This window comes from Gymnodraco acuticeps, unplaced genomic scaffold (genome assembly GCF_902827175.1).
Source record: "Gymnodraco acuticeps unplaced genomic scaffold, fGymAcu1.1, whole genome shotgun sequence".
NCBI lineage: Eukaryota > Metazoa > Chordata > Actinopteri > Perciformes > Bathydraconidae > Gymnodraco > Gymnodraco acuticeps.
Window position 1 is genome coordinate 3,449,358 of NW_022990021.1, and position 14,639 is coordinate 3,463,996.

The following is a 14,639-nucleotide window of genomic DNA, read 5'->3' on the forward strand; positions in this document are numbered from 1 at the left end:
GTGCAACACGAAAAAAAGGGGCAAATCGTGTTGGTGAACACGAATCAATAGATTAAAAATCGTGTTGGTGAACACGAAATGCCGTGAGACTGGGTTGTTTATTTTGATGTGAGTGTTGTTGGGAAAGCCCCTGTCACACTGTCCCGAAATGTACACCCGATGGATACACGAATATTGAATTGTGAATTTCGCACGAAGATGGCCCCGAACCACACACGAAGGCAACATTTACATTACATTTAAGACATACAACTGCAACGAAAGTAACACAAACAATTATGTTAAAGTACTATGATACTGTACTGATATTTCCGACAAATTGGGTTATTTACATAATATGTTTACATGATTTTGTTGTGCAATAAAACAACCCGATGGACACACGATAAAGGAAATGTTCAAATTCGGCTCTGATCGTAGCAACATCGAGCCATTCGTGAGGGCATCTTAAGCCTTCGTATGACCGCCGGTGGAGTTTCTCAGGCTCCGGCAGCAACTTCGTGAGCGGTTGCAAAATCTTTGGCATGCCAAAATATTGCCGAAGCACCTTGCGAAGGTTCATTTTCCTGTTGAATTCGTGTGTCAATTTTGCCCTTCGTAAGGCCATCGTTAGGGCATCTTGTTATCATCGGTGCCATCGGGCATTCGCCCCGATCAGAGTGAGGGTGAATGCACCGATGATAACACGAAGATGACACGATTTGACAAGATGCCCTCACGAGTGCCTTACGAAGTTGCCGCTCACGAAGTTGCTGCCGGAGCCTGAGAAACTCCACCGGCGGTCATACGATGGCTTAAGATGCCCTCACGAATGGCCCAATGTTGTTACGATCAGAGCCGAATTTGAACATTTCCTTTATCGTGTGTCCATCGGGTGTCAATTTCGGGACAGTGTGACAGGGGCTGAAGCCATTGCACAGAGTGAGTGAACTAGGTTCTGCTTTGGCCTTTTAAGTACAAAAAATATCTGCAGTAATCTTTGGTAAATGTTGGCCTCAATGTCTTGCTCAGTGACATTTCAATTGAGACTATCGGGGCTTGAAGCCAGATCTGGAAGCATGCTCCCACTCACTTTTACCAGCCTGTATTACAACATATTACAACAAAACCATAGGTTGCAACAGGGAATTGTAACTGTGATTAGCCTATGGTGCTCCTCAATAGATCCAAATGAATCCGGTGCATCAATGACAAGCATATTAGCAAAAATCATTGTACAGCTGCTCATTTTGAGCGGACTCTAATTGTCTTTTCGGTTAAAATAAGGTCATTTGAAACTAACTTGACTGAAAGCTTGAATTTAAGCTTGTGTTGATGCTCCCTTCAAACAATACAGTTACAAACCTTAGTCTTCCCCATTGCCCAGTTTTCCAGCTTGGCCTTCTCCAGTATTGCAGCGCATGATTCCTGAGTCACAGCCGGCTCCTCATCAGCATGGAAAGCCAATATGTAGTACCTGTAACAGTCAGAGAGATCAGATGAACACGAAAATAAATGCCTTTTGATGCAACATTAATTTATTACTCGACATCCTTCTGTTAAGTGCTGACCTCTTCATGAAGTTAGCAAACACAATGCGGTGAGAGTAGCCCTGCCGTCTGATCTTGGCTGTCTCCAGAACTCCAGTGTATCGCAGCTGAACCAGAACCTTCTCCCGGTCAAACTTATTGGCTTGGCGATCGTTGTTTGGCTTTATACAGCGCACAAAGTGAGGCTGCCCTGCCACCATCTTGGACAGCAGGTCCATCAGAGAGTACTAGAAAAAGTACACGAAGAATTCATCTTTTTAAGCAGCTTGGGTTTATGCAACAAAGTTGGTAACAAGAGAAACACTGAGAACGTTTTAGACATTTTAAACCAAATTTGAACAAAGTAATCAGAGAATAAAGACATCAATCTTACCCTGAAGTAGGAGGCCACTGTCTGTGTTCTCATGTTGGTGGTTTCTCTCGGGTGGTAAGGCGTGTCCACTGATTCTCCCTGCTAAAGAAAACAGACAAAAAGCTAGTCAAATATCACAATAATGTATGGCATGCTGTGTTTGTCTTTACAGATTTGTATAACCTCATGAGAGAAGGGGAGATTTTATTATTAAGTCAAGCATTAAAGTACTGAATAAGGGAAATTGCCTAATATTAATGTAGGGCTTAAGTGTGAACATGTCACATATTTAAAGGGGATCTATTATACAAAATCCACTTGTTCATGTCTTTTATACATAAACATGTACAACACAGTGTAAAGAGATTCTGAAAGTTTCAGGAAAAAAGATTCTCTCACTTTTTGTCCTGATCCATTTCTATAAAAACCTGTCTGAAAATGAGCTGATCAGATTTTAGCCACTTTATGATGTCATAACGATTTATAACATTATCACCTGAATCTCCTCCTAGAGCACCATTGTGTTCTTTTTAACCAAATATCTCTCAGAGGGGCGTGGGGAGTGGCTCCTTATCTTCATCTAAAGTAACAAATGGCGCTTTTCCACTGCAGCACGGCTTTTTTTTTGCTTTTCCACTAGGGGTAGGGCTACTTTTTCACCTATTTTCTGGCCCTCCAAAATCGAGGTTCTTACCGGTCCAACAACCGGTCCAACAACCAGGCTGAATATGCTAAACTAATGATGTGAACACTCGACTGCTGAATGGTCAGAGAGAATCGCTGGCTAGGGAGCTACAACTACAACAAAATTAACATATTTTACCGTGATTTAATTGTAATACACGTTTCAAAATGATGCCGAAGTAACAACATACTGATACCGGTTAGTAAAAAACCATGAATTATTGCTTTGACAAGTCTGCAGACGGCAGGCGAAACACCTTTTAAAATGTGTTTTCTGAATGGAGATTGGATCGATCAGGCTAACGTTGTATATGCTCCGTCCACACTCACAACAACGGCCTACAGACATAAATAAACCAGCGACTGTATTCGCCATGACACAGACAGTTTGAGTGCTAACAGCTAACAGATGTTTTGGTTTTGTGGTTCGCATTGAAGATGACGTCACTGCAGTTTTACGCAGCGTTGCTCCGCCCGCCGAACAGCCGATCGCCCCGCCTACACTGCGTTACTATAGTTACTACCCCTGTTACTAAACTGTAATGGAAACGCAGCATAAAGTGAGCCTGGCCTACCAAGGCCTAACCATACCGTACTAAGCCGTGCGAGGCCCTGCAGTGGAAAAGCGCCAAAAGTATCCGAACTTTTGGAACAGGGTTGAAACAGAGGGGTTTATGGGATGCTACAATGAATGATCTGTCGGGTATTTCGAGCAGAACACTTCAGAGACATGTTTTGTATATATCTGAGAGCTATAATATATTGATGAAAAACAGTATAATAGGGGGCCTTTAACAATTAAACATTGGGTCAAATTTTCAATAGAATTGTTGATATCAAATTGTTTTTATCTTCCTTTAAAAATTCACCAATCACCGTTTTTTCAGGGTCGAGCTTTAATTTCCGAGAAGGCTGCAAAAAGAGATGCATAAGATGGATAAAAAAAATAAAAACAAGCGCCAAATCAAGTGTGCTTCTAATTAGTTACAAAAATACTACAGCATTTGCTCTTGGGAAGACAACACAGGATGCTACATCTATATAAAAAAGACCGAAACTTATGAATTAACCGGCACAGTATTTTGTAACATTTTAACAAGCACCACCTAATTATCAGTACTGTTACCCAGGGGGAAACTACTTTATAGTAAGCCATCAGTCTAATACTGTTTGCAGCATTTTGAGGTCTCATTGTGCCTCTTAAGAGCGGAGCCTTTGATGAGCTTTTTGTCTAACATATGCAGATGAATGGAAATAGATTCAAGAACTAATCAGACACAGTTCATTTGAATGTAGCTACTATCAAGTGCTTTTGGGCGAACAAATTGCCTCAGGCCTTACAGTTGGCAAAAACTGCAGTCGTGTACAGCATCTGTATGTGTGTGTGTGTGTGTGTGCGTGCGTACGTGCGTGTGTGTGTGTGTGTGTGTCTTGATTTTCCCATTGGCTATAAACTGTGGCTGATTATGGAATGATTTAAATGCTAAATTTAAAGTTGCAATACTTGATTAAATGTGGATTCACTATGCCATTAATTTGACTTAAATACTCAGTATGAGTGCTTTGACACCCAAAGTGAAGCGTTAAACCCCAACAATATGGCTTGGAGCTACAAACAGACAATGTGGAAATGAATATAAAGGAAGGCTTTAACAGGTTTAACAAAGCATATGCTTCTACATTCTGAGGACTACATGAAGATGGGGAAGTGTCTACAGGTGGCACACACGCAACAGGATGTATGGGTGAGCAATTCAAAATACAAATCACTACAGTTGGGTATCTTTCTATAGTTTAGGAGATCTAAAGTTAGTAAAGTTGTCTGGACACACACAAAAACAAACTACCTAAATATGTTGATTACCTCACTGAAAGAAAAGGAATTGTATAAAGAAAGCACTCCCATCTTTTGCAACAGAAATGCAGAGACAGAGAGAAAAGAAGACACAGAAGGTTAGAAAAGGAGAAGCTATAATCAAAGTAAAAATAAGTTAAACACATTCAAAAGACAAAAGGGGCTTGATTGTAATTCAAAAGTAGTTTGGAGTTCTGGCAGTAAGAAGAGAAAAATAGATTGAACAACTTGTCAAGGTAAGGTCTTGATGAGGAAGATAGTACAGTAATAATGCAGATATTGCTGTTAGTACCTTGGCGAATGTGATGGTGCGTGACGGGGTCCGCGGGCTGCGCATTGTGTTTATGCCTTTACCCTTGGTGTGGGCAAGGTTGCCTGTGGAATAAACAAATTGAGCATGAGAGTCAGTTGACCACCAGGCAAGGGGTGGATATACATTGAAGGATCATTCACAGTAAGAGGACGGCATATTCTTATCTGTCCGGATCAATTAGTGAGGTGAAACATGTCCTGTGATACTGAACATCTTAAAAAAGATTAAACTTATGGTGATTCAAAACTGAGATAAATGGAGCAGATAGCAAAGGGGTCAGTAGTATTTCCGTTTAAGTGCGTTACTGTTGATTAAGAGTGAAACGCTCCCAACAATAGCTTTAAGACTACACTAAAAGAGTGATTATGTGACTCGATTCGGACAGAGCTGGCAGCCTGCTCTGCCAAAAGAAACGCACTCTCACTGCCAAGAACAGTTTATGAAACAAAGTCTGGCGGATAAGAGAGGAAAGCCTTGCTACAATAGGTAACAATATCCTGTTATTTTATGTTAAGTATGTATTAAGTGCTGCTTTTAAACAAACTTCCTCCTTTTTTCTTTCCCTATTTCCTTTCCTCTTTACCTGTTTTGGTGAGCGGATGGGTGACAAGTTTGCGAGTGAGCTCATTTTCTGACGACCTCAGCAGCAGGATGATGTCGGCTGGTAACATGTCTCTGTTCTTGGCCAAGAAGCCTGCAGCGTTGTAAATCACCTTAGAATTTGAGAGGGAGAATAATGATATAAAAACTCATATTAATCAGCGTTACATGAAATAAAGCTTCTGTGCACACATATTATTAAATCAAATATCAAGTACCTTTCCAGCGTAGTGGTGAATACCAAAGCCAAGGTCCACCCTCTTTGGTCTCCAGAAGCTTTTGGTCTTCAGGTTATCTTCAAATTTCTCTAAAATGTGAAATGAAATATAACATAGTTAACCCCACAGCCAATATGATGTCAGCATGATTTCACAAGTCTACTATGCTTTACTATTATATTTACTTATCTAAAAGTGGTTTTATAACCTTCAGTATGAAATACAGCCTGTTGTCTTTGACAATGTGCTCAACTAAAAACTTCTGTTTCCTAAATTATATTTTCCCAAAATCCCCAAATGATGGCTGTTAAGCCTGAACATTACTAAGACATGAGAGATCAAATGACAAAAAGTGTTACTGCGAAGTCCACATCTTCTGTGCAAATAAAGGTTGTATACAGTGAATCCTTCCCAAAACAGATGGCCAAGAATCATGATCTGGAGACACTGACCTACGAGGGTCTGGTCAGTGGCCTGTGGGAAGCGACTCTCCTCATCCAGAAGGGAAAGCATCCCCATGGGCTTCTGCAGGAACAGGTCCAGGAGGGGCCTGTTGTCCTCATACTCGATCATCCGAGCGTCCACCTCCTCATTCAGGTACTCATCCTGGAAAGACATGGCATATCTGGTTAAAGTCCTTTCTTTCTGCAAGACAATCATAACATAAGTATGGTGCAATGTTGTGTTTCAGATACAAAAATGATGAAAATTACTGTTTTTAAAAGCACATATTTTAAAAGTGCCTTTTTATTGAGTCTTTTTGTTTGTTTGTGGGTTCAACTTAAAGTCACACAAGGTTGGGACATGAAATCATTTGTAAAATGAATTTCTACTGTATATTGTAAATAAATGTGTAATTGTGTCTTTTCAGAATGCTGAAGCCCTGCTAAAAGACGCGGATCCTGCCAGCGTCCAGCAGGACCACATGAAGAGCCTCAGGGGGTACATAGACTCATTGGCACCATTTGTTAGTCACTGTTTACTGTTGTGGTATTTTGTAAATAAATATACTAAAAATCATCAAGTCTGATAACTTCTTTCTGACTGTTGTGTCAGATTAATTAACCCCCTTTCATCAGGGGGGTCTGTGGGACATGTATTACCTTACAGCCATTAAGATGGACTTTTATTAATCCCTCGTGGGGAAATTGTTTCTCTGCATTTGACCCATCCTAGCCAACAATTTCCCCACGAGGGATTAATAAAAGTCCATCTTAATGGCTGTAAGGTAATACATGTCCCACAGACCCCCCTGACAGACCCCCCTGATGAAATTGATCTGCCACAACAGTCAGAAAGAAGTTATCAGACTTGATGATTTTTAGTATATTTATTTACAAAATACCACAACAGTAAACAGTGACTAACAAATGGTGCCAATGGTGCCCTGAGGCTCTTCATGTGGTCCTGCTGGACGCTGGCAGGATCAGTGTGCTGCCATGAACGGCGCTCGGGGAGCAGTGTAGGGAACGGTGCCTTGCTCAGGGACACCTCGGTAGCACTTGGTCTTGCCGGGACTTGAACTGGTGACCTTCCAGTTGCCAAGCCAAGTCCCTATCGACTTCGCCACCACCGCCATGTTCACAATATAACATAGGTGTTTTTTGTCCCTGATGTTCAGGTAACCTTACCAAGCCATCGTAGAAAGGGCAAGAAGAGACACCCGGGTGTAAATAGCTACAGTGCTTAAGATAAGATGTGCATTTATACATCCACCATAAGGGAATTACAATTTGACGCAACAGCACAAGGGAATGAAATTATCAAAATGTCCATAAATTTAAAAAAAAATGTCTTTCATAAATACATTTACACCCGGGTGTAAAGAGCATTGTTAGCTACGGACACCCGGGTGTAAATAGCATTGTTAGCTACGGACACCCGGGTGTAAAGAGCATTGTTAGCTACGGACACCCGGATGTAAAGAGCATTGTTAGCTACGGACACCCGGGTGTAAAGAGCATTGTTATCTACGGACACCCGGGTGTAAATAGCATTGTTAGCTACGGACACCCGGGTGTAAATAGCATTGTTAGCTACGGACACCCGGGTGTAAAGTATGGAACTCCATTTGCGCCATAATTCGCCCGTTTATTCGCGCGAATAAACGGACCTCCCCGTTAATCCGCGCGAAACTACGCGCGAATTATGGCGCAAATGGCGTTCCATACAATGTTAGCTACGGACACCCGGGTGTAAATAGCATTGTTAGCTACGGACACCCGGGTGCAAATAGCATCTGCCAAAATTAAACTGGCATCACTTTTCTAACTCGGCAGAATTTTCTATCATGCATTGTTAACAAAAGTAAAAAAATAAGTTGTGTAGGCCTATCCCCAACTGATTCAAATCCACTTGTCCATGCTTCATGTGAAGGTCAGCATTGTTTCCTGCTGACAAACATACAAACAAACCAAACGAAGAAAACATAACCTCCTTGGACAAGGAAATAAAGAACCTCAACACCCCAATACAAAAAAGAAACAAACATCTATCTTTTATTTGTAACCTGGATCACTGCTATTCATACAATAATTTAGCCTGAATTTGAGTGCTTTGTGGCAGGAGTAATAAAGGAAAAGCACAGATAGGTAGCATTGATTATGTATGTCCTGCACAGTTACAGTATATTGACAGACCAGCATTTCACAGTCAGATGCTGTCGGTCCTGTTCTGTGGTTTCATTTGTTTGTTTGCAAAGTTGTATTTTTTCAATACATTTTTTATTCTTAACAGCCATTTTCTGATCTTTTACTTTGTATTTTCTTTATGTCTAGCTGATTGTTCACAAAGCCTATAATGTACACATCTGAAGTCATTACCAAGCAAACAATAACAGAACAGAGTTGTCCCTTAGTTGCGGTATATTGTACTTGGTGACACAATTCCCTTCCCCCCTTCAGATAAATCTGGCCATGAGGGCAAACTGGGCTTAGGGCTGCAGTGTATATTAAGATAACCAGATCACCTCAGGTTAACTGACTCAGACCTCCTATGACTCATCAACATAACTGGAGACTTCTAGTTAGAGAAGAAAAGGACAAAATGTGAAAAATGACATCCAATCAGCAAGCTTATTCTTGCCTGACCTACCAACTTTGAAGTAAACGATCCACATGAGAAAATCTGTCATGCACACATGTGGATACTGTATGTAAACATTGAAATCTGCTCCATTGTAAATGAGAGAAGTTGCGTAATGCTTTTAATGCCATAGCTCAAGAATTCCCCCTATGCTTTGTCTATATGGTAGAAGTATAGGACAAATGTATTTCTGGGCCTGGTGCCAACAATACCCAGGAGTGAGATTAAGTCAAACGTTAATGTCTTCAACTCCTAATTGACCATCGTTGTAGATGATTTATAGCTCCTCTCAATGGGTGAGACCAAATCATTTAACATTAGCAAACCATTCTCTGCCCCCCCCAAGGCAAAACACACCCACGAGCCGGCACAAAGGGAGAATCGCGATCCTCATTCTCCCGTAATAAAAGACAGCAGCATATTTTACCCCTCGCCATCTCTCGTAAAGCGCAGAGACAAATGGTGACATGTTATCACAATTAATATGGAAATGAGGTAGTACCAAGGTGAAAAATGCATAGAAAGTGCTTTCCAGGAAGGACTCAACCCTCAGAGAGCATTTGTTGAATTCAGTGACAGTTTTAGATGGATGCTGGGCCAAGCCTTTACCTGCTCCCAAGCAAATATGTGCTGGTTGAAGTAAAACTGGATCTGCTCGTTGGCGATGTTGATGCAGAGCTGCTCGAAAGAGTTCTTCTTAAAGTTCTCAAAGCCAAAGATGTCCAGTATGCCGATGTTCAAGCCCTTTTCATCCTCTCTGGAGATGAGATAAATGAAAAGTTAATTCAATTTAATACTTTTTTTACTTAAACATTAATGTGTTTAATGTATTTTGTGTCGAATTACAACTGCAGGTTGACAGAGCCCAAAACAATATATAGGTAACCATTATCAGTGGTCAGAAACAATGCCACTAATCACCACAACAAATCAGTTCCCTCATAACTTGTCAACACCAGAAGAGATTTCTGCCTACTTTCAACCTAAAGCTTGAAAATAAAGCATACTTTAGTTATGTCTTCTTTTCAAAGGCTGCATGTGTAAAATACATTTCATTCATACAGTCTATTTTAATTTTAATATGAGCTGAATACTAATCTTAGCTTGCTATTGTGATTTAGAAGGACAATGCTAACATGATAATGCATAGCTGCTATGTGGTGACACTATTTTTGCACTATGAGTGCATTAATATGTTGCTTATACACACTAACCACATGTACAGCTGCAGATAATGGGGATGCCATTCATTTGGCAGTTATTTGGTAATAAAACAAAGTCATTATCAAATCACAAGTTATCCAGAGAGGATTCACATTTGTGCACACTATTTCCTCGATAAAAACATTTCTAAGATGACCTCTTTCTGCTCTCATTTCAGGCAAACACACCACATCACATCTCCTGCTTGTGATCTCACCCTAGCTGGCTGTCGGGTTGCAGCAGTGCGTTGATGCGGTTGACTATCCAGCTGAAGAGGCGGCCGTACAGAGCCTTGCCCATGGCGTCTCTCACCTCCGCCGCCTTTTCCACCGTGTTGGGCCTGACGATGGTCTCTCCCCGGGCCACAACACAGTGGGAGGTCAGGGCTTCCTGGAGCTCATCAGAGCGGATACACAGCAGGGATGCCACTAAAAGACGCATTATAAAAGGAAATGAAGTGCACATGTGTAAAGTAGAATCACTACAAGCAATACATGCAGGGTGTGCAAATACCAACCTTGCACAAGTAACAAGTAACCTTTTTTTTCTCGCTCATCGATCACATTAAATAAACAATAAAAATCTAGACAGCTTTGTAAATTATCAGTCGGAACAGATGTCTACATTTAGAAAATACATTACAGGAGGGAAACAATGTCCTATATGTTTGGTAATGATGCTTCTGTATGACTACAATTGCCTGTTTGAAATGATAGATGACTTAGTTCCAAACAAAGGTTTAATGAGTGTGTAGCAGAGGAAACTCAGACTAAAGTTTGGTTTGACATCTTCCTGTACCATGCCTCTCTATCCTCTCACCGTTCTCCAGGACAGAATTATTGGATATGTTGCTCTTGTCGGTTTGATGCTCCGTCGCAACCGGAGAAAACTCGATATCGCCAGAGTTGAGGATGGCGGCCAGAGTGCTGTAAACACTGCCCAGCTCCTGCAGAAGTGATACAACCCCAGAGTTATCTAGTGTTAGGTACCTATTACAACCTCATTCTGACATATCAGGATGGAAATGAGTCTATAAATGAGTCTATAATGTCTATGTTTTACTCTATTATCAACCTTTCTAACACAGCAGTACTTGAATTAGGCATGTCACATTCACAAAGTTATAGCACGTTAGCATTTTCTGAAGCATGAATACAGTTGTTTGTAGGTGTCAGGCAAGACCTATTTCTTAAATTCAGCTAGCTTGTATTTTTTTAATGGACAGGTCTCAGAGAATACTAATGCATATTGGTATTTAAAATAAGAAGTGCTCTTCTCTAGCCTCCATTCCTTTGTGTACCCTGCAGCTCTTAGCAAGGAAAACTTTTCTAATAATCGAACTCGTCAAAATAATGTTTCAAAATAAATAACCTTGCATCAATGATCAAGTGCACTCTGTGATTTTAGGCAAGACGAGATGTACTATAGGAGAGAAGGTTGTTACTCGAGTACGGCCTAGTGATTACAGGATAAGTACTTTTGACGTGCAGTTCCCAGAGGCAATCAGTTCTTTGGGACTCATTAGCCTTCACAATGCACAACAATGTGCTTGTAGCTTCATGCTCCGTCACATGCCATATAGTAGACCTTAGGAACTACTAATAGGCCAGTTGTATTTTTTTAAGCACTCTCTGTATAGTATACATGCTTCCATGTTGTCTTCCATATACACAGGAGTGTGAGAGTGCTTCTGTATGAGTGTTTGAATCAAGGTCATGCTGTCAAAAAAACACTTTCAGCTTTTTGGCCAGTAATTGATGCAGTCGTTTTTTACCTCCAGGCTGAATCCAATGACTTTGAAACACTGCTCCACTGCATCAAACTGCTCCTTGTAGAAGGTGTTGCTCACTATGTCAGGCCCTAATTTAATATGCTCGTTACACAGATACCTGCAGATAAAAAAAGAAACACCAAGATCAAGATTGCGGCCTTAGTAAGCAGGAGGTTTGCAGTGAGAGTAGAACATAACAGTGTTTAAGAGGAGGGCTGAGGGATGTCAAACCCACTTAGGTGTTTTGCTGTCGGAGAGCCTGTAATGGGCTAGTTTCTTCCTGTCAGCCAGGCCGGCATAAATGTAGTAGAAGATGTGGAAGTTCCTCTCCCCTCTGTGGAAAACACAAAAAGACGAAGCTTTGAAATGAAGGTCCTGAAAGCATTAGATTTTAGCCTTTACTCTATATTACTCCTGTTTAGCAAAAAAGACAATGAAAAGCAAATACAAAACAGGCAAACAAAACTAAACACGTAGACAAGTCGTACCTCTGATAAGGCTGAAACCTTTTCAGATTTGTTTTTAAAGAGGCATTTCACAGATGTTACGCATAATGATCAGTTTAGAAGTTTATTACTAGAAATGTAGTAAACGGTTACAAGACAAATCAGAAATATAACACAATACATGAATGAGTTAGCTTGCAGGCTCAAATGCATTGAAAGAGTTTTTACAGTGATCCTGAGAGCAGTATTTCATACATGATATGAATGATTAACATTGCATACACTAGCTAGTGTACGACCATGTTTTTAGCCATTTTAGCTTAAAGAGCCTGTGACACGAGTTTCCCCCATCATCCAAACCCATCAATTTGAGTAAATATTGTCCCCTTGAAACCCGTTACTGAACTGAATTTGGATATTTGTACTTTGATAACCATTAATCTGCCCTTCAATGTTGACCATTTTCTGGATCTTCTCGGGGATTCTTCAAGTCCCGCCAAATTATGTGTGACGTCATTGCGGGCACAGCGCTCCAGCTGCACCGTTCAGGATCCCAGCATCTGCATGTAAACGCACGATGGTGCACACAGCAGCAAGCTCAGACAGCGATGACAGTTTAATTTTGAACGTGTCTGAGAGCTCATATGAGGCTGAAGGATCGGTTTATGTTGTATCTGTTAGAAGTTTAGGAATTAGGTGCGTCAATATGGGCGATCATTCGGTCATGTAGCCAGTGGGACTAAAAAGCATCCCGGGACTCTCGACCAGCCCACTTCGGTACCGCTAGTAAATTGTCAACAGGGGGAGTGGGGGATGTCAGGGGCGGCGGGTGCTGTAGATAGTAAATGTAAATATGTAAATATTTGTGTCACTGCATCCTGGTAAAATACAAATATAATGCAATGTCTGTGTCTTTGACATTAGCGCTGCTAGCCACCTGTGCCCTGTACTACGAAGCCAGTTCAACAGACCCTGGATATGTTTGAGTAACAAACAAACTAACAACAACAAACTAACAAACGAGATCTCGCTAAGCGGTCCTACGACACTGGTTATCAACTCGGTAAATCAAGCCAGGGTTTCTTTCACCAGCTGAGAGCGCGTTCACGTCTAAGACACGAGTGGATCTGACTTTAATTACATTTGACTCGAGTGTTTCGTCAACATAACGTGTTGCTTAAAATAATACTTCTGCATACAGTAGGCCTATGTGACACTGTAAGTGTTGCACGGCCAGATACGGCTGGAGAAGCTGACTCAGATAAGGAAATATATGATATATTATGATATTATATGATCGATGATCTGATTGATGATGTAGGCTAATGTATTTCCGTTATCCTGTAATATGACTTGAGAGATTTAAACTCCGCACACTGAGTTGATCTCTTTTCTATAGACGACGGAGGCGGGCAGCGTCAGGTACAAAAAGTAATTTAGCCTTCCCAGAACCTCACGCGCCGCCTATGGGGGATGTGCTAGTGACTTATCCGACCGGCCCACTTCGGTACCGGCCCATCGGGATTCGTCCCGATGGCCAGTCCGCCACTGCACCCAGCCCACGTAAACTGTCAACGGGGGGAGCCTCGCTGCGGGGAAACGGTGGACCTGGTGTCCCGATCGGAGTGGGAATAATAATAATAATAATCCGTGCATTTTATCCATTAATTTCCCCAACATTGTGGTGAAAAAACCACACGTTTAATCCATGTTGGTGTACTACAACTACAAAAAGCATCGGGTGGTTTTCTCATCAGGAAATGCAGACCGGCTCAAACAAACGATTTTTAATCATCATTCTCACGATCATTTAATGTATCATATGTTCGCCGAATTGACATGAAAGCACTAATAAATGTAGTTTCATCCACTTGAGTTTACAACTACAAAAATAATCGATTTGTTTTTATATCACATCCTACGGGAGGAAATTCAGCAGCTCTCACTACCGATTTGTAATCCTAATGTAATCATCATCTTCACCACGATCATTTATGTTTATGTTCGCCGAATTGACATGAAAGCACTGACACATATGAATATACTGTAGTCAACTTCATTAAAACGTTATTAACGTGCCTAAACTCAGTAATTCACCATTTCTACGCATGACAACACACTTTGTCGGTGTTTGGCTCTCTCTCCGCACAGTGAAGCGTTCCCGCATTGACGTCACTTCCGGCTTCCCCCAAAACTTCAAAATGAGTCGAAGGAATTTCCCCGCGATGTTCGAAATTATTGATATTTAACGGAACGGTATCGCTTTTTCTTTTTTAAACTGACGGTTCGAGATTACTAGTAGCCCAATATTTCATTGCACAACAGTTGTTGGGATGCTGTCACAGGCTCTTTAAGCCCAATAAGATCACATTTCTAAATTAACTGATTGGTGAACAATTATATATGGGCACATTTATAGTTATATTTTTCAGCTTTTGTTAAATAACCTTAAGTTAAGGGATTTCTCAGTAAGCAGCCAGTGAAAACATTTTTAAAAATATATATTTTTAGGGGCGATTGCCTTTAATCCAGAGATACCGTGTTAAAGGGAGAATGCATGCCTAAACCTTCTGCAGTTCGAAAT

General features: G+C 41.0%; 1 protein-coding gene across 5 annotated transcripts in view; it reads right to left on the reverse strand.

Moving 5' to 3' along the window:
• Positions 1–14,639, reverse strand: part of myo3a (myosin IIIA) — a 107,675-nt gene that overhangs the window by 18,115 nt on the left and 74,921 nt on the right. For all 5 annotated transcript variants that reach the window (XM_034214037.1, XM_034214035.1, XM_034214039.1 and 2 more), the window contains 12 exons: positions 11,845–11,943; positions 11,613–11,727; positions 10,658–10,784; positions 10,056–10,266; positions 9,245–9,392; positions 6,004–6,157; positions 5,552–5,640; positions 5,317–5,446; positions 4,713–4,795; positions 1,903–1,983; positions 1,551–1,756; positions 1,345–1,456 (listed from right to left, as the gene is read on the reverse strand). In XM_034214037.1, the coding sequence (XP_034069928.1) occupies positions 1,345–1,456; positions 1,551–1,756; positions 1,903–1,983; positions 4,713–4,795; positions 5,317–5,446; positions 5,552–5,640; positions 6,004–6,157; positions 9,245–9,392; positions 10,056–10,266; positions 10,658–10,784; positions 11,613–11,727; positions 11,845–11,943 (1,555 nt within the window). The remainder of the gene's footprint in view (positions 1–1,344; positions 1,457–1,550; positions 1,757–1,902; positions 1,984–4,712; positions 4,796–5,316; positions 5,447–5,551; positions 5,641–6,003; positions 6,158–9,244; positions 9,393–10,055; positions 10,267–10,657; positions 10,785–11,612; positions 11,728–11,844; positions 11,944–14,639) is intronic.